This window comes from Salmo trutta, chromosome 29 (genome assembly GCF_901001165.1).
Source record: "Salmo trutta chromosome 29, fSalTru1.1, whole genome shotgun sequence".
NCBI classification, from domain to species: Eukaryota; Metazoa; Chordata; class Actinopteri; order Salmoniformes; family Salmonidae; genus Salmo; species Salmo trutta.
In genome coordinates, this window is record NC_042985.1 from 27,745,968 (window position 1) to 27,772,683 (window position 26,716).

The following is a 26,716-nucleotide window of genomic DNA, read 5'->3' on the forward strand; positions in this document are numbered from 1 at the left end:
TACATGGGGTCAGGGATGTGGGTTGGTACATGGGGTCAGGGATGTGGGTTGGTACAAGGGGTCAGGGATGTGGGTTGGTACATGGGGTCAGGGATGTGGGTTGGTACATGGGGTCAGGGATGTGGGTTGGTACATGGGGTCAGGGATGTGGGTTGGTACATGGAGTCAGGGATGTGGGTTGGTACATGGGGTCAGGGATGTGGGTTGGTACATGGGGTCAAGGATGTGGGTTGGTACATGGGGTCAGGGATGTGGGTTGGTACATGGGGTCAGGGATGTGGGTTGGTACATGGGGTCAGGGATGTGGGTTGGTACATGGGTTCCGGGATGTGGGTTGGTACATTGGGTCAGGGATGTGGGTTGGTACATGGGGTCAGAGATGTGGGTTGGTACATGGGGTCAGAGATGTGGGTTGGTACATGGGGTCAGGGATGTGGGTTGGTACATGGGGTCAGGGATGTGGGTTGGTACATGAGGTCAGGGATGTGGGTTGGTACATGGGGTCAGGGATGTGGGTTGGTACATGGGGTCAGGGATGTGGGTTGGTACATGGGGTCAGGGATGTGGGTTGGTACATGGAGTCAGGGATGTGGGTTGGTACATGGGGTCAGGGATGTGGGTTGGTACATGGGAGGAAGAGCGAGGATACCCTCCTTTGTAATTATATATTACTATTTTTTATTATGTAAATGTTTTAAGATGGTAGTCACAACATTTCACTTTTAATACCAATTGCATATCATCATTACACACTCAAATAATCTTGGTATGGGACCTTAAAAAGTGTCCAAAGTGACTGAAGAAGATTTTCAGAGAGATTCAGCGTTGATAAAGGGACCACACAAGTGAAATAATAAACTGGGAGTGAAAATGTCAATCAGGAATTCATTTGTGGGACTTGCAGGCTGTTAAGGGCTCCTTGGCGGTAGCCATACATTCATGTCCCTTCTCTGCAGAAGTAGGAGTCTATAAGTAAAGCAGCATTAACTATTAGGCAGGGGCAGATGGTACTGTGGTTGCCACCAGCTGTGGCTGCCACCAACCCCCCCTCCCCCATTCCTGGCTGGGTGATGTCATGGAAAGAGGGAATATTTTCTTTCTGCAGTGTTGGACTCTCTCACAGCCTGTCAGTGTCAAGTGAAAGCAGAAAGCCCCTCGGGGTGTTAGTTTGCAGCTGTCATGTGACCCCTCCGGCCAAACCAAATGTAAAGTCTAGGAGTGGCAGCGAAGCCCCCTCAGCTGCCGGTACAAAGAGGCTTCAGACCACACGACCAACCAGCTCACAACCCCAGCACCACCTCCTCTCTCCTACAAGCAGAATGGGAGTGCCAAAGAAACTCACTCACACTCTCCTTGCTCAGGATTAGAGCATAACAAATAGGTTTGCCTAGCAAGTTTTAAATGATTAACGCTAAGGACAAGACTCACTAGTGCAGACTGGACACGCCAGTCTCGTTTTTGTTTGGATGCATTCTTCTCTCCGATAAGAGATCAAATGGCCACCATCAGACAGTTATATTTTAGCTCAGGCACTTCTACCATTTCAAATTCCACAAAACAGCCTTTAACATAAAACAGCACATTTTGTGTCAAATGCAAACCTTGGGAGAATTGATAGGCCTTTGCTGGCTCTGCTGATGCATAAAGAATATGATAATAACCGATTCAAGGTTATTAATTTTCATAAAAGTCCATTGTCTTCTGCTCTGTTTGTTTCCAGTGCTGTGTAAAGGGAAGTGCCATGCAGAGTGGTGTTTACAGCTATTCCGTCAGTGGTTGTGTTATTGGTGGTATTGAATGTACCTTGACCTGCCTGAGATCAGGGGGATTGAGCGGAGGTCAACCATGCCAGATGTGCTGGGTATCCGGTTGCATATATACTCACTAGCATAATCCACTGTGTCCCCGGACTGGCCGTTCACTGTGCCCTGAGCCAGAGATGTCAGCCACTCACAGTGAAATATTGACTGAAATATACACTCAGTGGCCAGTTTTATTAGGTACGTCGTTCACAGAAATGGTTCGCTCCTACAGACAGTGAGTCACTTGGCTTGCTATATAAAGCAGGCAGACAAGCATCAAGGCATTCCGTTACTGTTCGATTGAACATTACAATGGGCAAAACAAGTGACCTAAGCGAATTTGCCTTGTGTCAACAGTACAGGCTGGTGGTAGTGGTGTACTGGTGTGGGGAATGTTTCCTGGCAGATGTTAGGTCTCTTGATAACAATTGAGTAACAATTGAACACCACAGCATATCATGCCCCAAAGAAGTCAGGCTGTTCTGGAGGCAACATGCGTAGGTGTGTAAATCTAGTGGGATGATCCTTGTTTTGAAATATTGCTTCAAGTACCACTGAAGTTTATCAAGGGATGTGTTAATGGATAATTGATTATGTGAGTAACACTCTCTTAATTTTCATGCTGCACAATTCAATTGCTTTTCTGCAGCACAATGGCCAATGGATTCAAAGATGTGAAGACAACAAGCTTACATGCTGCACATGAAAGCTCTATACAAGGTTGTTTGTTGTGCCTTGGAAACAGACTGGGTCGAGTGCCAGTGTTCAGCTGTGTGAAAGAGCTTTTGAAAGACAGTGTGTAGAGGAAGATTTGTTTTTGTTTTTTTCAGGGGGCTAGGGAGGAGGGGGACGTGGTCTTCTTTCAGTGCCTAACTAACACAAAGTTTGGTGGGACTTTGAGGCGGGAGGGCGGGGAGGGGAGCAGATTGGAACTGGTCTCAGTGTGTTTGTGGGCTTTTTCTGGGGGCAAGGCTAGCTGTTCTGTTCAGCCCTGCAGCTGTTGCTGGGTCCTAGTGCCAAACCCATCATAGCGTGAACTGTGACCCCACTCATACTTACTGAGCCATTAAGGGGACTGTAGCACTGCCCAGTATGGAAAATAGGCTGCCTTTTTACTGGGACTGTTTTTATTTTTAAAAACATGGGTATAGTGTTTGTTTACACATTATGACTGTGTAATTAAGGAAATAGTAAGAAATATTAAACATCTTACCTTCAAGCAATTTCACCGAAATAATTTCACTCAAATGTTATTGTTTTATTAAGAAATACTATTTGCACAAAAATGTAATAATTATTAAACATTGAAATTGTATTATTATTATTATTAGAAGAATACCCTCTAAAAATTGGCAGTCTGCTATGGATGTAGTCAGTGGTGTTGTAAACTGTGGAAAGATGCAGCTCTCAATGAGGCAATGTTGTCTCACAGGAGACACTGTGTCTGACTGGAGAGCCAAGAGGAATCTCACAACCCAGCCTCTTCATCTCCCTCAGGAATCTCACACCTTCCTTCCTTTCTCACCAATCATGAATTGTTGGGATATCTGTATGATGCCGGTGTCATTCTTTAAAAAACAGAGAACAAAGGGGATTTCTGTAGAGGTAGCCCCCGTGAAAGCAGATTTACCAGCAAGAGCCTCATCTTTAGACATACCGACCTGTTGCATTTCCCCGAGAAAAACTGAAGCGTTTTGTTTATGATGTTAGATATGTGTCTGTTTCTCCCTGCATGCTACAGATTTCCATTAGTGAGGTGCTCTAGCTCGCAGGGCATCACTTCAGAATGCCACCAGAGATGATGAGAAAGCCATGAAGTGGTCCTCAGTGCTGATGGAGGGCATTGATTGGTCTGAAACGCCACAGTGATTTGTGTTTTAAGAGGGCGAGCCGGGCCCTGCCAACCATAGAGCATCTCCCCTCACACAGCCTTGTAATCCTGGTCCACAGGGTTTGGTCCTGATGGACAGACAGACAGACCACCACCGCCCCTCTCATGGCATCTGTGACAGGTGGGGGGGTAGAGACGCAGGTATTTTGGTGACGAGAGACCCTGGGGATAGTACTGGGTACCGTGCATAAAGCTCATCACAAGAGGAATCGTCCTGAGTGCCCTTAAGCCCTTTGGTACCCCCGGGCCGAGTGCAGTTAATTAGCAACAGTCTCTATAGCAACTGCCTCTTGGTTCAAAACAATGTCTAATTTCGGCTTCTTAGCCTATCATGGCGGTGTTTACCTGAAGAGCTTTCTGGTGCCCTGAGTCTCATCGGGGCTGGCGCCGTGCCCAGTCTCAGAGGTTAATTGTGACTGGGGTGAACAACAGCACAGCTGCATGGTAGGCAGAGCCTGGCCCTGGCCCTGGGCTGGCTGATGAGAGGATCATGAAAAGCACAGTGAGAAAGTGGCTGTGGCCCCAAGCCCCCAACACTGCTGCTTACTTACATAATTCACCTGCTGTGCAAGCCTCTATTTAACTCAGCCCAGAAATGGGGTTGACGCATGAAATGACATGCCCCACATTATGAATGTATTCACTGTGTATTTGCATTTACGTGCTAGCCTTGCAATACAAGTGAGTGAGTCTTTCCCATTTTACTGCTGCCAAAGAAAATCTGAATTCATTCAATTTCCCCAGGTGTTGCCTATAGTCACATTTCTTGTATTTTACGCCCATCACTTTCAAAGGATGGCTGTATCTAATTCATGTGTTCCATTGCAGAGCTCTTTAACTCTGGTGTGTGTGTTACATACCGCAGCAAATTATTCCACTTTACATCAATGTAGATAAAGCACTGGCACAGCTATCATAAACCAGTCTAAATATCACAATATGTTTGTGTTGGAGCAGTGAAGCCGTGGCAACAGTAATGATTATGATGTGTGAAACGACCATCTGTGCTCTGCTCTTGGAGGCTGTCTGATTGGGCCCTATCTGGGCCTGGCCAATCACTGTATCTGTTGAGTTTATAGGTGGAAAATGTTTACTGCTTTCTGTCATTTCAGCTTGATGACTAAGGTACAGGTGAGACAGGGCTTTACATACAATTTTGGAGATTGGTGACACTATCAGTCCCCACATACAGTCCACGCATGTCTTGGTCCTTCTTGTCTTTTGAAACAAAGCTTTCCCATTACTGCTATGCTGTGTGCTCTGTCATCTCATCAGTGGGCCGACCCATGCCCCTCCTACGGGCACTAAGTGGCACTTGGTTTGCAGGGATGCCAAGGATGAGTTAGGCATAATGAGCAGACCTGGCTCACCCCCGATGGCCCAGCTCTCTGCTCCTCTGGGGCCCGCCTTGCCGGCCCTGCAGTGCTTCCAGAGACAGCGAGCGGACCTGAGATCCCCCGCTGGGCGGATAATGAGGAATTCTGGGATCAGCTCAGGCTCCCTGAGTCACCTGCATTCACACAGATTGGAGTGTGCGGAACTTCAGGCCGGAGAGGCATCAGACACCTCCACAATAATCCCCTCTTTGTTCCTGAGCCATTGTGGCAATGGAGCACTGCTGTGTTTTTACACACATAAAGGAAAAATTCCAATTATATTATATTTTTCTCCTGATAAGAGGAACCCTTGAAGTGTAATCTGAGTTTAGTCTGGACAGGCTGGATGTTGGCATTGTGAGACTAGCAAGGGGTTGTGTTGAATAATGTAAAGGATTTAAAGGTCATGACTTCATAAGTTGACACACCAAAGTTATGTAGTCATTCTGGGTCAGTAAAGATGTTTCTGCTTCTATCTGCCCGTCTCTCTGTTTGTTTGTTGTCCGCCCTGCCCCACTCACTACAGTATATTTACTTTATTCTCAGGGACAATGCTTCCAATTGTCTGCTCCTTAAAATTCTGTCGGATTTTTAAAGGGAGACTGTTGCAGTATAACGAGACTCACATGACATTTCAGCCTCTAAAATTCGAAGAGGGTACCTTTTATATGTGCTCTTTGTGCTGTCACTTTAAACCAAGCTCAATGCTGACAATCCTGCTGCTGCTTGCCTGCACCTGTTGTTGTTTTGTGCCCGTGGCAATGAAGAGAGAGACGTGTGTGTATGTGTTCGTTCCATACGCCCAGCTCGAAGAGTATGAGGACAGGTGATATAAACAGGTCGGCTTATATTTAAAACTGGATTTCATATCACTTATGTAATCGTAATGTAATCAATTTACATTAGAATGGATTTTAATCTAGATTCTCAGCTTTTTTGATGATCAGTACTGTTATTTTTAGTAAGGGTCTCCCCAGCATGTAGACCCCAGTGTTGACCTGTGTTGATATTGAAGTGACCCTGTGTGTGAGGTGTGACCAGGCATGGCATGTTGGCACTTGTCTTAGATTCCTGTCTCCTGCCTGCCTGCCTGCTGCATTAACCAGCCTCAGGCTGTTGGGGGATTGCACCACGCTTGGCTGCTCAGCCAGAACAATGGGCCCTGGGCTCTTGTTGTTGTTATTTGTTGACCAGTGGGTGACGGGATGCTATTGGCAGGCGCTTAAATAGTGCAAAAGAGACGGCTTACTCGCAGACGGAGCAATAGGAACAGAGATTTTATTTAGATTTTATTTTATTTGAGATTGCGTGCAACGTTTTTGAATATTGAGGATGCTTTTGGTGTATCCATATGTCAAGGTTGGATGAAGGAAAATCCTTGTAAATCTCTTTGCGCTGGATTTGTTTAGTGGCATTTAGGGACTTTTTGGTATATTATGTAAATCCATCAGCATACAGTAGCTGGTATGTCTGTTATGAACAGCAGTCTCATCTGCCACTGATGCAGCCCGGTTTGTCTTTTGTAGGTCAGGACCTCAGTTGGTTTATCAATGTCCAGACACAGGCTCCTCATCAGAATGGAATGTACCATGGAATCTCAGATGGCTTTCTTAGAGACTGTGAGAACCCCGACCAATTTATACACAGACAAAGCAGACACACATACATGCATGTAGGCTAAACACACACGCACACATGCACACACACACACACACACACACACACACACACACACACACACACACATTGACGCACAAGCGTACGCACATAATCACGGACCTCTGTGTCCTAAAATGATCAACACTGAGGCTGTTTTTATCATTAAATGATTGTACAAAATACAATGTTTGTTTTTCCATGTAAAGGACACAATCGGGTTTTCAAGTTCCATCCTGTTCTAACAAGAGAAGAAAGAGCGCTTTCTAAAGATGCCATGTAATTCCTGACCTGCAGGGAAGAGAGAGGGTTACAGTGTGCTCAGTTGTGATTTGACCATAGTGAGGTTTGCTCAATGTTTTATCAGGAATGGTTTGCATGTGAGAGCAGGGTTAGGTTAGTAGGCAATATTCTGCTGCCTGTGTGTGTCAGGGACTTTATGGGGTGTGTCCCAGCAGGGAAGCCTGTGTGAGTCTCTTTAGAGCTGGGCTGGTTTCAGGTTGCACGCTCCCAATTGGCTGCTTTTGTTTGAGTAAAATGCTGGAACTCTGGGCTTCTTAAAGATGCAGTGTCTTATGCTCTCCATTTATGTACAGCATCAGTTTAACACTGATGATGGCACCATTTTATATTTATGAAACCCATTCTACTGATGAGACCAACCATTCTACAATGATAAAACCATTCGGTGTAGTCAATGTTTTAATTTTTTTATTTAACCTTTATTTAACTTCTATGGGCTAGGTGGGACACTAGACCTGCGGGACACAGCCAGTGAAATATCAGGGCGGCAAATTCAAAAACAACAAAATGTCAAAATTCAACTTTCTCAAACATACAACTATTTTACACCATTTTAAAGATACACTTCTCCTTGATTTAACCACATTGTCTGATTTCAAAAAGGCTTTACAGCGAAAGCAAAACATTAGATTATGTTAGGAGGGTACATAGACAAAAATAATCACACAGCCATTTTCCAAGCAAGGACATGTGACAATAAAACCCAAAACACAGCTAAATGAAGCACTAACCTTTGACAATCTTCATCAGATGACACTCCTAGGATATTATGTTACACAATACATGTATGTTTTGTTCAATAAAGTTCATATTTATATCCAAAAACAGCCTTTTACATTGGCGCGTGATTTTCAGAAAATGTATTCCCACCAAAACGTCCGGTGAATGTGCACATCAATTTACAAAAATACTCATCATAAACGTTGACAAAATATATAACAATTATTTAAAGAATTATAGATAGACTACCCCTGGATGCAACCGCTGTGTCAGATTTTAAAATAGCTTTACGGAGAAAGCACATTTTTCAATATTCTGAGTACATAGCTCAGCCATCACGGTGAGCTATTCAGACACCCGCCAAGTTCGGGGCACCCTAAACTCAGAATTAGTATTAGAAATATTCTCTTACCTTTGCTAATCTTCGTCAGAATGCACTCTCAGGACTGCTACTTCCACAAGAAATGTTGTTTCCATATAATCCATATTTATGTACAAATACCTCCGTTTTGTTCGTGCGTACAGATCACTTATCCAAAGGCATAACGCCCGAGTGCGGAACGAGAGACGAAAAGTCAAAATGTTCCATTACCGTACTTAGAAGCATGTCGAACGCTGTTTAAAATCAATATTTATGGGATTTTTTATGTAAAATTGCGATAATATTCCAACCGAACAATAGAATTTTCATTCAAGAATAAAAAGAAGGAACGGCGTGCTCGCGTGACCGCGCATATCCAATCCCTTTGTTGCCAGGCAGACCACTCAGTAACTGAGCTCCTATTATCTGCCCAGTGACAGGAAAATGCTCAAACCACTTTCTGAAGGCTGTTGACAGCCAATGGAAGCCTTAGGAAGTGCAACGTGACCCCACAAATACTGTAGTTTTGAAAGGGACTAGAAAGAAGAACTACAATTCTCAGATCCTCCACTTCCTGGTTGAATTTGTCTCAGGTTTTTGCCTGCCAAATGAGTTCTGTTATACTCACAGACACCATTCAAACAGTTTTAGAAACTTCAGATTGTTTTCTATCCAAATCTACTAATAATATGCATATTCTAGTTTCTGGGCCAGAGTAAATTAGGTACATTTTTCATCCGGCCGTGAAAATACTGCCCCCTAGCCCAGACAGGTTAACCAGGTAGGCCAGTTGAGAACAAGTTCTCATTTACAACTGCGACCTGGCCAAGATAAAGCAAAGCAGTGCGACAAAAACAACACAGTTACACATGGGATGAACAAATGTAGAGTCAATAACACAATAGAAAAATCTGTATACAGTGTGTGCAAATGAAGTAAGGAGGTAAGACAACTAATAGGCCAATAGTGGCGAAGTAATTACAATTTAGGTATTTACACTGGAGTGATATATGTGCAGATGAGGATGTGCAAGTAGAAATACTGGTGTGCAAAAGAGTAGAAAAACAAAAACAAATATGGGGATGAGGTAGGTAGTTGGTTGGATGGGCTATTTACAGATGGGCTGTGCTCTGACAGCTGACACTTAAAGTTAGTGAGGGACTTATAAGTCTCCAACTTCAGTGATTTTTGCAACTCGTTCCAGTCATTGGCAGCAGAGAACTGGAGGAAAGGCGGCCAAAGGAGGTGTTGGCTTTGGGGATGACCAGTGAAATATACCTGCTGGAGCGCGTGCTACGGGTAGGTGTTGCTATGGTGACCAGTGAGCTGAGATAAGGTGGAGCTTTACCTAGCAAAGACTTATAGATGACCTGGAGCCAGTGGGTCTGGCGATGAATATGTAGCGAGGACCAGCCAACGAGAGCATACAGGTTGCAGTGGTGGGTAGTATATGGGGCTTTGGTGACAAAACGGATGGCACTGTGATAGACTGCATCTAATTTGCTGAGTAGAGTGTTGGAGGCTATTTTGTAAATGACATCGCCGAGGTCAAGGATCGGTAGGATAGTCAGTTTTACGAGGGTATGTTTGGCAGCATGAGTAAAGGAGGCTTTGTTGCGAAATAGGAAGCCGATTCTAGATTTAATGTTAGATTGGAGATGCTTAATATGAGTCTGGAAGGAGAGTTTACAGTCTAGCCAGACACCTAGGTATTTATAGTTGTCCACATATTCTAAGTCAGAACCGTCCAGAGTAGTGATGCTAGTCGGGCGGGCGGGTGTGGGCAGCGATCGGTTGAAGAGCATGCATTTCATTTTACTAGCATTTAAGAGCAGTTGGAGGCTATGGAAGGAGTGTTGTATGGCGTTGAACCTCGTAACACAACAGAAAGTTTAGAGGTTTGTTAAAACAGTGTCCAAAGAAGGGCCAGATGTATACAGAATGGTGTCGTCTGCGTGGAGGTGGATCAAAGAACCACCTGCAGCAAGAGTGAAATCATTGATATATACATAGAAAAGAGTCAGCCCGAGAATTGAACCCTGTGGCACCCCCATAGAGAATGCCAGAGGTCCGGACACCAGGCCCTCCGATTTGACACACTGAACTCTATCTGAGAAGTAGTTAGTGAACCAGGCGAGACAGTCATTAGAGAAACCAAGGCTGTTGAGTCTGCCGATAAGAATACGGTGATTGATAGAGTCGAAAGCCTTGGCCAGGTCGATGAAGACGGATGCACAGTACTGTCTTTTATCGATGACGGTTGTGATATTGTTTAGGACCTTGAGCGTGGCTGAGGTGCAACCGTGACCAGCTCGGAAACCAGATTGCATCGCGGAGAAGGTACGGTGGGATTCGAAATGGTCGGTGATCTGTTTGTTCACTTGGCTTTCGAAGACTTTAGAAAGGCAGGGCAGGATGGATATAGGTCTGTAACAGTTTGGGTCTAGTGTCTCCCCCTTTGAAGAGGAGAATGACCTCGGCCGCTTTCCAATCTTTAGGAATCTCAGATGATACGAAAGAGAGGTTGAACAGACTAGTAATAGGGGTTGCAACAATGGCGGCGGATAATTTTAGGAAGAGAGGGTCCAGATTGTCTACATTGCAATCCGTAAGAATGGAATCTGTACTGTACCTCTATATTTTTCAACCAATGCTCCTAAAGCCTGTTATTTAATGTTGGCAGCAGATGTTGAAGTCTCAAATGTACAAACTGTAAGTCTGTTTGTGAAGAGGATCATGAAGAACAGGTTGGAGATATGCTAGCCTTGCCAATACTGCAGTGTTTATCGCAGAGAAGCAGACAAAGGAGCTGCTCTTAGAAGACTTATATATTCATATCTCAACAGCAGAGAAATGATCACATTGGGCAGGTTTACTATCATTTATTATCATTTACTATCGTGTTTTGTCTGTATCACAGGCAGCTATCTTTTCTAGACTGATTGGAGCTGTCAAACTGTTACAGCCTTGACAGAGAGGATTGTGTGCGATTTGTCTGTTGGAAAAGGATAGAATTCCCTCACAACTTTGAGAGATAAGGTTTTTACTTTCAGCCTGTGTGAGTTAAAGAGAAGCACACAGGAGAAGGAGAGGCAGACCACATCAGGGCCACAAAGTTGGGCTTTTCATTTACACATATTGGTCGCCGCTAACAGGTTTTTCTTTGTGTTCAGATGCCGGATTGATCCTGAGAGATTGAAAATATTGATTTAACCCTGTGAGGAGGAGAGTGGGGGTGCCTCCCTGCCTGCCAGCCAGCGTCATGTTCACACATCGGCCGCGCTCCGCTACAAGTTCCTCAGGGGACTCCTAATTACCGCCGCCCTCACAGATTAGTCCAGCAGCCAGTCCGACTGTAGCCTGACTCCCTGGTTGTTTATTTCATCCCTCCCTCCTCTCTCTCCTCCTCCCCCACTACTCCTGAAAGACACACCCCGACCCAACGGCCAGGCCTGCCTCTGCAGTAATGTATGTGATGATATACTCAGTGGCTCCTAATTGATAGAGTGATTCAGATGAGTGCTGGCTGTGTTAATTGTTCCACGGTGAGCACATGTATTTCTCTGAGAGGGGGGAGTAGGCCTCAGCCGCAGGCTCGCCTGAGCAGGACAGGCCAGGGAGAGAGGACGTAGAGCCGGCCAGGGCCACTGAGTGATGGGTGGCGCCCCTAACTCCTCACCCCTGTCCGAAACACAGTCAACATTTAGCAGAGGATAGCTGGTGTAATCCTCTCTGTGTCTCCATGAAGACCCGGGTCAGTAACCTGTTGATATCTGATGTCCCGTTAGCTGGAGAAAAACTACCCCACCTTTAATCTCTCACGGTTAACCTGACTCATTACCTCAACCACTCACTGGGCTTTTAACCCACTTTAAGGTCAGTTAAAGTGAAGAATTGATTTCTTTTTGGTGTTGGCAGAAATAAATAGATTTTTAAAGAGGTATTAATTTCATACAAAGACATTATACAGAGAAATTAATTGATCCGCAGTCAGATTTCCAGCCACCGAATGATACTTTTTATCCATTAATCAGGCCTGAAGACTAAACACAGTGCCTTTGAGTGTGTGTGAGCGCCGACCTCCACTGGGTTGAATTATGGATGTGTATCAGGAGTCGCAAGAACTTGGCAAAGCCTATTCAGCTGGCCACTTTCTGCGGGTGAAAGTGATGGTCTATTACCACTGAATGCTTGTAGATCCTGGTTGCATACCATGCTGTTACTCACTGTGGAACAACAGTTATATCACATGACAATGATTAAGTAGTGGATATTGTTGGACGGCTCGACGACTGAATGAGAAACATTACTCAGGTTTGGGGTCTGCTGCCTTGTTTGTTCTTTGTTTGCTTAGACCACAAATATAGCCTAGCCGTTCCATAGAAGAGCTCACCCTTTGTAGCCCTAATCATCAGAAGGAACTGCTTCTACTTTCTCAACCAATCAGCAAAGTCCTCACATTAGAAACCACAAATTAACAAACTGCAGAAATGGGATAGATGAATCACTTGAAATCAGAGTGTATCTAAGAGAAAATGTGATTATACTTCAATAAATATAAGATCTTATCTTCTCATATCTTCTCATAAGATCTTCTCTTCTCATAGATAAATACATTTTAGACAGAAGTATTAAAAATATAGGTTTATGGTAGTTTTGCAACGTATTCGTCTGCAACAGATTACTAGCACATCGTTTTTAGAAAAATACTGTAAATATATTTGAGTAATAGTAGGCCTGTTTCTAAAATGACAATCATGTCATTACATTTGAATGTTACTTCCTGTCATTTCACATTGTATGCTAAAGGTTATGTAAGAGATTGGGAACATCATTATATCTATGTCTTTGAAAGTGGACTGGACTTTGCCTTTTTGTTTGTGGAGCTCATTTTATACATAATTTTTTATATTAAACATGATATTATGTAAACATCATCTTAAAAACATAATCTGTTCGTGTAAACCCATATGTGAGTTTAGTGAGTTATTCGAGGGCATTCATGTTTTGTAAATGGGTGATATGAATCTCTGTGGTTTCTGTCTGCCCCACTGGCCTGTTTGAGAAGTCCTGAAGAGGGGACACATGACTTAATGACTTTTTCAACCAAATTCATTAGCTCTTCACATTTCTTCTTCAGTGTTACATAAGTGCCCTCATGGATTGGGTTAATTTTTTCATTTTTCTGTTTCAAATGAGCACAGAATTGTTGTGGTCTGTGGCTGTATGAATGAGAAATACCCATGTTGAGTTTTGGGGCCGAGGTCATAGCCGAAAGCAAACAGCCACTGATGTTCTACTTCTTTCTCCCAGAGACGTTAAGGAGCCTGCCCTACATTTACACAGGCACACAGCAGGTTCTACAAATCAAATAGTCAAATCATGGATTGTGGAATTTTGGGTGGAGGCTACAATGGATGTACAGACTGCAGATGACAAATCAGAATCCCTCAGTACGTTTCACTTAAAATAATTCATAACAACATTCTTGAAAACTATTTGCACAAAAAAAACAACATATGGTCTTTATTAATCCTTGTTTCCTCTAACTCAGCAGCATGGCACCATGCGATGGATTATCAAAGCAAGCTGAGTGAGTAGAATATAGAGGATGTGTATACGTGTGTTTGCGTGTGACCGTGCCCTCTCAGCAGGAGGCAGATGGACGCACACACAGACGGCCTCTCTGGAAGATATATAGGCTTAGATATATAGGCTTAAACGTTCAGTTTGTGAAAGCTAGGAGGGATGGGTGGGACATGTGTATGTGTATGTCATCGTGGGGGGTGGGGTAAACTATTGTGACCCTAAAAATGTCCCGAGTGTGTGTGATCGTCGACGTGCTGACTTTGGCCTTGAAGTCTTTCTTAGGGCACCACGCTTTAAATGGGGGGGGGGGGGGGTTAAGCCACCCATAATAAGTAGCTGGTTGGCTGGAGTCAGATGTTGGGATCAGCAGATGTTATCTTCTTTCTAAATGGATTTCACTGCCCCCTCTCCCTCTGACCCTAATTATTACTGATGAGAGAGCAGGAATTTGAAGAAAAGGGGGAGGAGGAAGAGGGGAGGGGAGGGAGTTTCTTTGAGCCACACCTTCACGGGGAAACACCTGCAGGATCTTAGCAACTTCAAACCTTTATTTTTAGAAGCACTGGAATTGTTTCAGCTAGCCTCTCACTCAAAGGGCAGACCTATTGTTTTGTTTACCTTGGCAGTTCAGCAATAATTGTTTTTGTACAATTAACACCAATACAAACAACATACTTTTGCAGTGTGGTTATGTTTAATGATTATAAAATCTGGGCTTTCGTTATGTAAAAATATTTGTTTTATTATTATGTACATATTCAAATGTAGGCTACTTGAAACTGACAGCCAAATGTAGGATACCATTGTCTGTCACCTGTTCAACTTCCAGGCCACAAGTCTCCTTTATTGTTAGTGACAGATTCTCCTCTTGGCAAGCGCTGTTTCCCAGTGTGCCGCTGTTCTTGTCAAGTTAAAGGCTGTCTGCCTCCTCTACCCACACCCTGATCCAGCCAGGGACCCTCTTGCTGAATGCCTCCGTATTGTTGGTTTAGTCTATTGTGATGCTAATGTCAGCCTGAGACCCCTGAGTCATCTATCAGGGATGACAAGGAAGTCAGGCCTATTGTCTGAGCCTGCTACTCCATCCACATAGAGCGAGAGGCTGGCCTCTGGCCCACACTGCATTCTGGGACAGGAAACCCAATGGAAAAGGATCAATGCCACTCTTACTCTGCCTAGACAGGAAAACTGTCTATCCATTTACATTGACAAGCATTCATGTAATCAACACTTACATAGATGTCTGTGTCTGTAGAGGGAGGGTGGGATATATATATACACTGCTCAAAAAAATAAAGGGAACACTTAAACAACACAATGTAACTCCAAGTCAATCACACTTCTGTGAAATTAAACTGTCCACTTAGGAAGCAACACTGATTGACAATACATTTCACATGCTGTTGTGCAAATGGAATAGACAACAGGTGGAAATTATAGGCAATTAGCAAGACACCCCCAATAAAGGAGTGGTTCTGCAGGTGGTGACCACAGACCACTTCTCAGTTCCTATGCTTCCTGGCTGATGTTTTGGTCACTTTTGAATGCTGGCGGTGCTTTCACTCTAGTGGTAGCATGAGACGGAGTCTACAACCCACACAAGTGGCTCAGGTAGTGCAGCTCATCCAGGATGGCACATCAATGCGAGCTGTGGCAAGAAGGTTTGCTGTGTCTGTCAGCGTAGTGTCCAGAGCATGGAGGCACTACCAGGAGACAGGCCAGTACATCAGGAGACGTGGAGGAGGCAGTAGGAGGGCAACAACCCAGCAGCAGGACCGCTACCTCCGCCTTTGTGCAAGGAGGAGCTGGAGGAGCACTGCCAGAGCCCTGCAAAATGACCTGCAGCAGGCCACAAATGTACATGTGTCTGCTCAAATGGTCAGAAACAGACTCCATGAGGGTGGTATGAGGGCCCGACGTCCACAGGTGGGGGTTGTGCTTACAGCCCAACACCGTGCAGGACGTTTGGCATTTGCCAGAGAACACCAAGATTGGCAAATTCGCCACTGGCACCCTGTGCTCTTCACAGAGGAAAGCAGGTTCACACTGAGCACATGACAGACGTGACAGAGTCTGGAGACGCCGTGGAGAACGTTCTGCTGCCTGCAACATCCTCCAGCATGACCGGTTTGGCGGTGGGTCAGTCATGGTGTGGGGTGGCATTTCTTTGGGGGGCCGCACAGCCCTCCATGTGCTCGCCAGAGGTAGCCTGACTGCCATTAGGTACCGAGATGAGATCCTCAGACCCCTTGTGAGACCATATGCTGGTGAGGTTGGCCCTGGGTTCCTCCTAATGCAAGACAATGCTAGAGATCCCTCAGGAGACCATCCGCCACCTCATCAGGAGCATGCCCAGGCGTTGTAGGGAGGTCATACAGGCACGTGGAGGCCACACACACTACTGAGCCTCATTTTGACTTGTTTTAAGGACATTACATCAAAGTTGGATCAGCCTGTAGTGTGGTTTTCCACTTTAATTTTGAGTGTGACTCCAAATCCAGACCTCCATGGGTTGATAAATTGGATTTCCATTGATTATTTTTGTGTGATTTTGTTGTCAGCACATTCAACTATGTGAAGAAAAAAGTATTTAATAAGATTATTTCATTCATTCAGATCTAGGATGTGTTATTTTAGTGTTCCCTTAATTTTTTTGAACAGTGTGTGTATATATATATACATATATATATACATATATATATATATATATATATATATATATATATATATATATATATAGAGAGAGAGAGAGAGAGAGAGAGAGAGAGAGAGAGAGAGAGAGAGAGAGAGAGAGAGAGAGAGAGAGAGAGAGAGAGAGAGAGAAGCACTTTCTCTGGTTTGAGAAAGTCCCCTGTAGTGCTCCTTGACTTACAAATGAATGTTTTGAGACAGGATAATGTGAAATAGGTACTTTACCCAGTAGTTTCCTACAGCACAAGGTTCTAAATATTGGGTTGAGATAATGACTGAGCAGTGCCCTAACATCTTACAGCGTGTTAAGCTTTCACAAGTCTAATTCAGATTAAGCCTGGGCGAAATCACATTGGTGGTTCGTTTTGGGCTTTGACAAGTGACACTTGAGAAAATGACATTGTAATGAGAATGAATGATAGATATGTTTGGCGGGGTGTGTGGGCGAGAGGTTGCCCCCTGTGCTGTTCAAGGCGTGTCTCGTGCTCCTACTAAGAGGAGAGAGTTAAAACCACATGAGTGAGCGCACCGCTGGCTGACATGGAGCCAGGCCCAGCACGGTCTCAACATCCATTGACATCATCGCCCACCGCCGGACCAGATGTGACTGTGGTTGTGCCTGCATTAAACAAAAGTGCTGCTACAGGAAATGATCGCCTTTAAACGGAGGAGGAAAAAAACCTTCAGCAAAGCGTTGTTATTACCACTCAAAGGACGTAACCAAGGCAGTTAAAACTTTTAATACACCATAACCTAAATTAGCCCAATGTTTGTCATATGTGGGTGTATTGCTCTGGGGTCTTTTCAGATTTAATCATCTTTTCATTGAAATGCCAGTGGAGATGCTTTGTTTACAATGGCCTCTGGGCGCATGATCAATGGCTAATGTATGCACATCAAGCTCACTAATTGACCAGCTCACCCTCTGGAGAAATGTATCTCATCACTGCCATGGGTGAGAACATGTGTGTCTGGGCTGAGTTCAAGTCCTGAAGGGCCAGCTCCATTTTTGAGCAAAATTAAGCTCTCATACCATATATATTTAGTGGATATTATGGCCACATGACCCAGGCTTTTGATCTATCTCATTCCCTTCTTCAGATGAGGCTCTAGCACTGATGTTTAAAAAATATATATATTTAACTAGGCAAGTTAGTTAAGAACAAATTCTTATTTACAGTGACGGCCTAGGAACAGTTGGTTAACTGCCTTGTTCAGGGGCAGAACGACAGATTTTTACCTTGTCAGCTCAGGGATTTGATCTAGCAACCTTTTGGTTACTGGCCCAACACTCTAATCACTAGGCTACCTGCCGCCCCCATGTTCTCCTGGCAGGTGACAATAGTCAGGCCACAGCACCACCTGTCTTCCCCCGGTGTCACTCACCACTCATAAGTACTTTAGAATATGGGCTGAAGCAGAAGGACATGTGGCCTACACATGTGGGATGAACTAACTTCAACTCAAACGTCAATATACTGTGTCTCCTGCAAGATTCAGCTTCTCTCCTTTCCATAGAGCAGCTAATGATGGAAGTTTTGTTAGCAGTGATTAGTTTGAATACAGAGACAGTAATGTGATGAGAACGGAAGAGGAGAGAGAGTCAAGACATATAAATGATGCGAAGGGCTTACCAAGAAAAACTTCCAAAAGGACTCATTCAAGGTAGAAAGGAGTTGGAGCGCTCAACAAAAAATGACACAGTGAGGATTTTCGAATTGTTGAGAAAGACTATAAAGTTCAGAGCAAATGTTTGCTAAAGAGCGAGTTCAACTCTGAGTAATGCTAATGTTACTCAAAGTAGTGTGATGGAACATTGTCAGAATACGCACAGGGAAAGTGGAGGAGTTGTAAATAAACTGTGAGTCTGTTCTTTTTTGGGGGGCAGCAGGCTCCAGCAGCACCAGAGGGGGTATGAGTGGGGTGGGGAGGGGTAGAGGCAGTGTGGGGGCTGGCGGTAGGGGGGTGTTGGTTGGGGGCTAGGAGCAAGCAGACACAGCAGCTGTGTAAACCCCAACAGTCCAGGGGGGATAGAGCGGGGGGCTGGGGGGTGGGGGTGGGGGGGGACTTTCCAGCTAGGCCAGTTAACCTCATTGACTACTGCAGTCTCACTGAAAAAACATGGTCTTCTTTTTACAGTTTTAATGGTGGAACGTGTTATGTGCTACAATAACTACATACCTTAGATGTTTCAAACCATGAAATAAGTGGTGCTGCTGTATGAACCATGACATCTAATAGGCCTAAGCAGCAGGTCATCCATCACATGTTGAATTGAAACATTATCCTATTAAAAGTGTGTTTGTGCACCTTTAACGTCCGGCAAACATTACCGGAGCATCGGCTCTCGGACCAACAGGCTCCGAGACAGCTTTTACCCCCAAGCCATTAGAATGCTAAATAGCCATAAGACTGCTAAATAGTTAATTAATGGTTACCCGGACTATCTGCACTGACCCTATCTTGCACTGACTCTATATACACACTATATACTCACTCACTCACACACAGTACACTGACACTCTCACACAAATCCCCCCCCCCCCCCCACACACACACACACACACACACACACACACACACACTCTCTCTTTTACAGTCATCATGTGCTGCTGCTACTCTGTTATTTATTTTACTCTTATTATTATCTATCCTGATGCCTAGTCACTTTACCCTGCCTTCATGTACATATCTACCTCAAATACCTCATCTGGTACTGGTACTCCCTTTATATAGCTCCACAGTGATCTGGTACTGGTACTCCCTGTATATAGCTCCCCATTGATCTGGAACTGGTACTCCCTGTATATTGCTCCACATTGATCTGGTACTGGTACTCCCTGTATATAGCTCCACATTGATCAGGTACTGGTACTCCCTGTATATAGCTCCACATTGATCTGGTACTGGTACTCCCTGTAAATAGCTCCACATTGATCTGGTACTGGTACTCCCTGTATATAGCTCCCCATTGATCTGGAACTGGTACTCCCTGTATATTGCTCCACATTGATCTGGTACTGGTACTCCCTGTATATAGCTCCACATTGATCTGGTACTGGTACTCCCTTTATATAGCTCCACATTGATCTGGTACTGGTACTCCCTGTATATAGCTCCACATTGATCTGGTACTGGTACTCCCTGTATATAGCTCCACCGTGATCTGGTACTGGTACTCCCTGTATATAGCTCCCCATTGATCTGGAACTGGTACTCCCTGCATATTGCTCCACATTGATCTGGTACTGGTACTCCCTGTATATAGCTCCACATTGATCTGGTACTGGTACTCCCTTTATATAGCTCCACATTGATCTGGTACTGGTACTCCCTGTATATAGCTCCACATTGATCTGGTACCGGTACTCCCTGTATATAGCTCCACATTGATCTGGTACTGGTACTCCCTGTATATAGCTCCACATTGATCTGGTACTGGTACTCCCTGTATATAGCTCCACAGTGATCTGGAACTGGTACTCCCTGTATATAGCTCCACATTGATCTGGAACTGGTACTCCCTGTATATAGCTCCACATTGATCTGGAACTGGTACTCCCTGTATATAGCTCCACATTGATCTGGAACTGGTACTCCCTGTATATAGCTCCACATTGATCTGGAACTGGTACTCCCTGTATATAGCTCCACATTGATCTGGTACTGGTACTCCCTGTATATAGCTCCACATTGATCTGGTACTGGTACTCCCTGTATATAGCTCCACATTGATCTGGTACTGGTACTCCCTGTATATAGCTCCACATTGATCTGGTACTGGTACTCCCTGTATATAGCTCCACATTGATCTGGTACTGGTACTCCCTGTATATAGCTCCATTCTTGTGTATTTTATTCCTCTTGTGTTCCATTTCTTTTTTTATGATTATTTTTTAACTCTGCATCGTTGGGAAGGGCTCGGCTCGTAAGCGAGCATTTCACGGTTAAGTCTACACCCGTTGTATTCAGCTCATGTGACAAATAAAATTTGATTTGATTTTTGATTGCAGGGGCAGAAAAAGTGCATTCATGTGGTCAGGCTTGAGTGGACTGTGACTTTATTCTCTACTACTATTGTAACACACCCAGCAGGGTTGGGACCAGGGTGAGGCTGTCCCAGGATCCTCCCAGGGAGGAAGGATGCTAAGGGCCAAATTAGATTTCTGTCTGAATGAAGAATCAGCTGCTGGGGGACAATCCCAGGAAGAGTGGACCGACTGGCTCTTTGTGGTGCGGTGGTTTGAGTGCCATTGATATGGCCCAGGACCTTCAGGGTCATTGAGAGTCAGAGGAGACCATTAAGGTATCCACAGAGCATGCCTATCAGCATGACTCTACTCTGGGGGTCACACCATAAATATCTAATCCTTTTCCTGCTGCTTTGAGTGACAACAAAACCCCTCCTTCAAGAGTTAACTCCCTCAGTCAACCCCATCCCCTCGTCATGACTTTCCCCGTTTTTCACCAGTGGGGCACAACTATCCACCCATCAAACTGAGTGAAAATGAAATCACGTGTCCTTACGATGGTCCCAACTCCTAAAGATTGAGAGCTTCCCCCTCAGCAATTCTCTTCCAGCCCTCTGTAACTCAGGCGGATGCCCAGGGCATCATCGGTTACGATGCAGGGTTACTTTTGCCCAGCGGGAAACCTCTGGAGGAGAGATGCAGAGAAGCCAGGCCAACGTAAAAGTCTGGTCCTGCGTTGGGAGAAGGTGTTAGCCAACATGTTGACAGACAGTGGAGTAAAACAGGCTGCTGCAGCGTCTTTAGGGGTCGTAATTCATCCCAGTCGTATACCTCACTAAAGAAGATGAACAGCTCACGTCAGCTCAGACTCTTACCTCCCACAGAGTTGAAATAAGCATGTGTGATGAAGCATTTACATTTTACATTTTAGTCATTTAGCAGACGCTCTTATCCAGAGCGACTTACAGTAGTGAATGCAAATATTTCATACATTTTTTTTTTTTTTTCCTGTGCTGGCCCCCCGTGGGAATTTAACCCACAACCCTGGTGTTGCAAACACCATGCTCTACCAACTGAGCTACAGGGAAGGCAGAGATGGGAGCCTGATGTTCATGTGGAGGAAAGGGTCTATCTTGATTCACAACAACTTTCAACTCCCAAATGCTATTGGTTCTTACTGTTTAGGGCATATAAATCTGTTGATTCTTATTTGTATTGATTGTACTCATTTGTATGAATGTAATTACTTCTTTCACTTTAGTTAAGTCAAAACGTTCATGGTATCGAAAAGCTTGTTTGATCCAATGGCAATTGTTTCCAGTTATGTTATGTGCTTTTAAAAGAAGAAATTAAAAACCCAAAGATGTACTTGAAACCAACGGTACTTGAAAAGTGTGAATGAAAAGTAAAGAGAGAGAGGGAGAAAGAAAGTCATGTGGCACTGCTTAGGTTCCGGTGAAATGAAAAGGCCTGACTTATAAATGTTGAACTATTTTTATTTATTTATTTCTTTTATTTATTTAACCTTTATTGAACTAGGCAAGTCAGTTAAGAACAAATTATTATTTACAATGACTGCCTACCCCGGCCAAACCCGGAATTAGAGCTCTCAACAGGGGTAACTTCTCTACCGTGCGACTCCAGGCACTGTGCCACATCTCCCAGAGTAAAACACAAGTGTTGATTAGTTTATGGGAGACACAGTATTGCCCCTTAGAAACTTTTTGTGTAGGGGAAGGGCGGTTGAATAAAGTGGATTCAGAGTGCTGAATGTGGCCAGTTGCTGTTTTAGCAAATGTTGTTTTGCAGTGGAAACACAGGAAAGAAAGCAGGCTTGCCAAGACCCGCTGAGCAGTCTTTTTTCAGCCTGGTGAAGAAAAAAAAGAAAATTCAGCAGTAAGCATTTGTGCGCTTTGATCTAGGAATCAGGCGTCTACGTGAATGCCCTTATTGTCATGTTATGTGTACACAGTGTGTGAATTATTGAAAATAGCGCGGCCCCGAGGTTCATCTGGGAGAGATTACAGCGCAGGAACACTGGGAGGCCCGGGCCGGGATTTCAATCCCCAGATGCTGTTTATTTTTCCAGGGGAAGGAGACCTGATTCAGTCACCCTGGCCTTGTCTAAATGCTCCGTGTGAGGAGGCGAGATTTGGGTCACGACTCTCGCCACACCCCTCCTCCTGTTGCCTCGCCTACAACAATCCCCAGCCCCCGTCACGCAGCAGAGCAACACCTGTCTGGGTGTGCCAGACACATGGAGCAAGGTGTTGTGCTACACAACATGTGTTTACTTAACTTCTTCAGTTTTATCAGTGCGTTGATTTAAATGTGCTATTTTGAAAAGGCACTGGTTAAATCTGCTACATCTTTCAAAAGAAACTGAACATTTGAAATGCTTATATATAGAGCCAGTAGTGAAACTAGGGGTTAATACATTTGATAAAATAGTGAAAGCAAACATCTTGGCATCCAAACCCCTCTGGCATCCAATAATAAGACTGAGAGAGACAGCCAGAGAGCGGGGGGTGGGGGGGGGGGGGGGGGGGGGGGTGAGAGAGAGAGAGACTCCCTCTCCCTTGACAGGTGTTGTTCATGGCAGTAACTCAAGGGGCAATACCCAGACTGAATGTCCTTTCATCTGGCACACCTGAACAGAGCGCGCTCCCTGGGTTCACAGCAGGTGGAGGCTTCTGCCTGGCTGCCTCGGTGTGACATTACACAAACAACAGGCAGCACATACAGCCCCAGCCTAACAACCCAGACCTGCCTGCCACCACCTCCACTACGCTTGTTCTATACTTCACTTTATTCACCATCCTTCTGTGCAGCATCTGCATTAGGCGGTCCATCCACTGCCTTTCACAGGACATGTTGTAGCTTTTCCATTCTGAGAACACAGTCACTGCTCCGTAGCCAATGTACCGTTGTATATTGATGATGCTAAGTGAAATATCAAGACACGGCCTTTCATTGAGCTGGAGAAAAAAAGCCTGTTTGGTTGTTTAAAGGACGTGTTGCATTACATGGGAGGGAGAAGTAGGTCCATGGCATTGGTTGCCTTCAGCTGGACACCTAATTAGAGTGGCTCCTTACCTATAATTTGCGTAATAGTTTTGGGGTGGCGGTATGTTATTACCATATGAAAAGGCTAAGCAGGGGTCATTGTGCATCGCTGCAGCAATTAGAGGCGAGCTGAGGGCAGAAGAATGTTTGGAGCTGCCATTAATTGGAAATCACTACAAAGCCCATGCTTTAATTATCATTTAGTGAGAACAGCACTGCTTAAATTAATATATTTCCATTGCCATTATTTACAGTAACAGTATGAATGTCTGGATCAGTTTCCTTTCATAACGTGAGGCTTTGAAGAGAATGGGATTCAATTAGATGAGTTTGAAAGGCTGTATGCTTGTTGTAAAGCTTTCGCATGCTAATGCAACATGCCGCTTTTACATTTAAATGGTATTTTTGTTTGTTTGTTTGTCGAGATGTATATAGTGAGATGTAAATGTCTGATGATTATGCAGTATGATGCATATTTGACTATTGTGTGCTTCATTTGTGTCATTGTAAATTGGAAGGACACATGAAGTCCAGGATCTCAATGATGGCTTATTTTGTGGTAACCTTTCTCTCTCTCCTTGCTGTGTGCTTTCTGCAGGTCGGAATGAGCTGATAGCCCGATACATCAAGCTTCGGACTGGAAAGACGAGGACGAGGAAGCAGGTAAGAGGGGAGTGGAAATGTTTGCATGGCATGTTAAAACTGAAGAAGGCCATCACACCTGAATGTGCCTGCTGCCTGTGTCTCTGCTGGAGAGAACACAGGGCACACTCACACACACTCACACAGTTGCATGGAGCTTTGCTGCATGCTTAGTCTGATGGGAGGCTGTCTTACCAGACCCTGGATGTGTTCAGTCTTCTTACAGTTATCCTGCATGAGAGGATGCTTCTTCAAAAGCTCTCTCTCACACACACACCACACACACACACACACACACACACACACACACACACACACACACACACACACACACACACACACACACACACACACACACACACACACACACACACACACACACACACACACACACACACACACACTGACTTGGACACCCTCACATTACAGTAACGCAACTATAACACACTCGTTCCGTCTGGCAGAGTGTTATAAGATGGACACATTATTCAATATTTGTTGTAAAAAATGTATTTGGTGTTTTAAAATAATCACAACAGAAACTGGATTAGGACATAGATGATAGGACATTGATCAATAACAACATTATTTTTGTCTGTTATACATTTCCAGTTGATGTAAGCAACAGACTGTAGATATAAATAGATGTTACCCATAAGCTCCCATAATATCAGTTGGTGGGAAGGTGTCTGACCATGAGGTCCATCAGTCTGGTTGAGCAGGAAGTCATGCTTATGGCCACTGGCTCGTATGTCCATGATAAACACCCCTGTGTCCAGACTGACACTCTATAGCTGGGTGGGAATTGATCAGCCAGCTAGAGAAAGGTCATGTGTGCTATTTCTCTGTAATTCACTCTCTCAATGGGGAATCACACAAGATAGAAGGTTGTTTGCCTGCTGTAATATCATTTATGATACAACCAAAAAACACAAATATTTGATATTTAATTATTGAAGTGTTGAGATGTTAAGAAATCAGTCTCAATCAGAAATCATGGTCATTTATTTGAGTTAATTAACATAATTTGAAATATTATGATTACTTCCACATTCACTGTTCTAACTAAAGAGCCCTGTTCTGTATGAGACTAGAGAAAACAATATCAGGACATAGGTTGATTAAAATAAGGAATGTCAGATTGAATTGTAAATGTAATCTTATTTTGGCGAGGTGGAATGGAGTACTTCACACTTCCCCATCACCCTGCTTCCCCTATTAACAGACATGCTTTTAGGCGTTGATCATTCCCCGGGGTGAACTGCCTCAACAGCCACTTGTGTGTGATTGGCCTGATTAAGACCGAAAGCAGAGGAAGGAAATCCCCCTCAGACCAAGCGTTCGTCCCTCCCCCGTCAGAAATACAGACTGACCACACATTATCTTACTATAGCCAACCACTTACATACTGAATATTTTATACAAAAGCATGACATATTTCCAAATCTGTGTGAATGTTGAAAGCAGCATGGGCCCCTGAAACACCTTATCCGGCTCCCTTATGAATACAAGACTGTCCGATTCTCATTCAGTACACAGTCGATCACATCTGCGCCCTGTTAATGTGTGCTAAAGAGGCCTGCATCCTTCTTAATCAGCTCACTTAAGTGACAACAACAGGCAACACAATGCTTTGTGGCTGTGAGCTTGGTGTGTGGCTTGGAGATGCTTCTATTATCCTATTGGGCAGCTCAAATCCCCCTGAAGTGTTCTCAACAAAGAGATGTGTAATCCTTTTTGTATTTTTGGTGTTCTTGTTTTTTTCTCTCTTCTTTTGTTTAAAAAATGGAGGTGTCTAGTCACATACAGGTCTTAGCAAGAAAGAAAGTTCGAGAAATCTCAGCTGCCATCAAGGTACGTCTGGCTTTGCCCAGTTGCAGGGGGGCTTTTCATCGCCATGGTTACAGGCTGTTCCTTTGTTTTCCTCCCTTCCCCTACCCCGCAGGTGTCTAGTCACATTCAGGTTCTTGCCAGAAGGAAATCTCGTGAGTTTCATTCCAAGCTAAAGGTATGCGCTTTTCTGCTTTTGGGCTTGTGGTTGCTGTGCGTCGTCTTACTTCCTGTTTCCCGTGGTGACAGAGTGAATGCCTGATGCTCTGATTCCCGTAGCCTAGATCCCCTGCTTATGATTAGAATTCATAATATAACTCTCTCTCTCTCTCTGACACACACACGCACACACACGCACACGCACACACACGCACACACGCACACACGCACACACACACACACACACACACACACCTCCATAAGTGTTTTATTTCTATTTTATTTATTGTCATTGAACAATAATTGCATTTGCTTTGAAAACAATTGTAAGGATCTGTTTAAATACTTTAGGTTTTATAATAATATTTTAGGTTTGTGAAAATATAAGATATATTTATTACTAGTGTCCATAATGCAAGTCTGAAAATACATGTAGATATAATGTGAATGAGAAATTCAATATTCTCATGAGAGCAAGGCTTGCTAAATATTCTAAATCTGTTCCACAGAGCTGAGTAGAGACTCTCAAAAAGAGCTTAAAGAATTTCACATTTTTTCTGTAATTTTGCCAAGAAAAATATGTTAATGTTAGCCCAGACATCCGAAAGGCAAAGTCAGCATTTTCTACAGTTAAATGAAAATGAGCCCAACCGCGTTGG

At 44.2% G+C, this 26,716-nt stretch overlaps 1 protein-coding gene across 11 annotated transcripts in view; it reads left to right on the forward strand.

Annotated features, from left to right (window-relative positions):
• Positions 1 to 26,716, forward strand: part of tead1b (TEA domain family member 1b) — a 63,581-nt gene that overhangs the window by 25,467 nt on the left and 11,398 nt on the right. For 5 of the 11 annotated variants that reach the window (XM_029721577.1, XM_029721574.1, XM_029721575.1 and 2 more), the window contains 3 exons: positions 24,025 to 24,089; positions 25,860 to 25,922; positions 26,014 to 26,076. In XM_029721577.1, coding sequence (XP_029577437.1) covers positions 24,025 to 24,089; positions 25,860 to 25,922; positions 26,014 to 26,076 — 191 coding nt within the window. Of the gene's footprint in view, positions 1 to 5,870; positions 5,909 to 24,024; positions 24,090 to 25,859; positions 26,077 to 26,716 lie in introns of those variants that run through there. The other 6 variants (XM_029721584.1, XM_029721585.1, XM_029721580.1 and 3 more) reach the window with 4 other exon arrangements.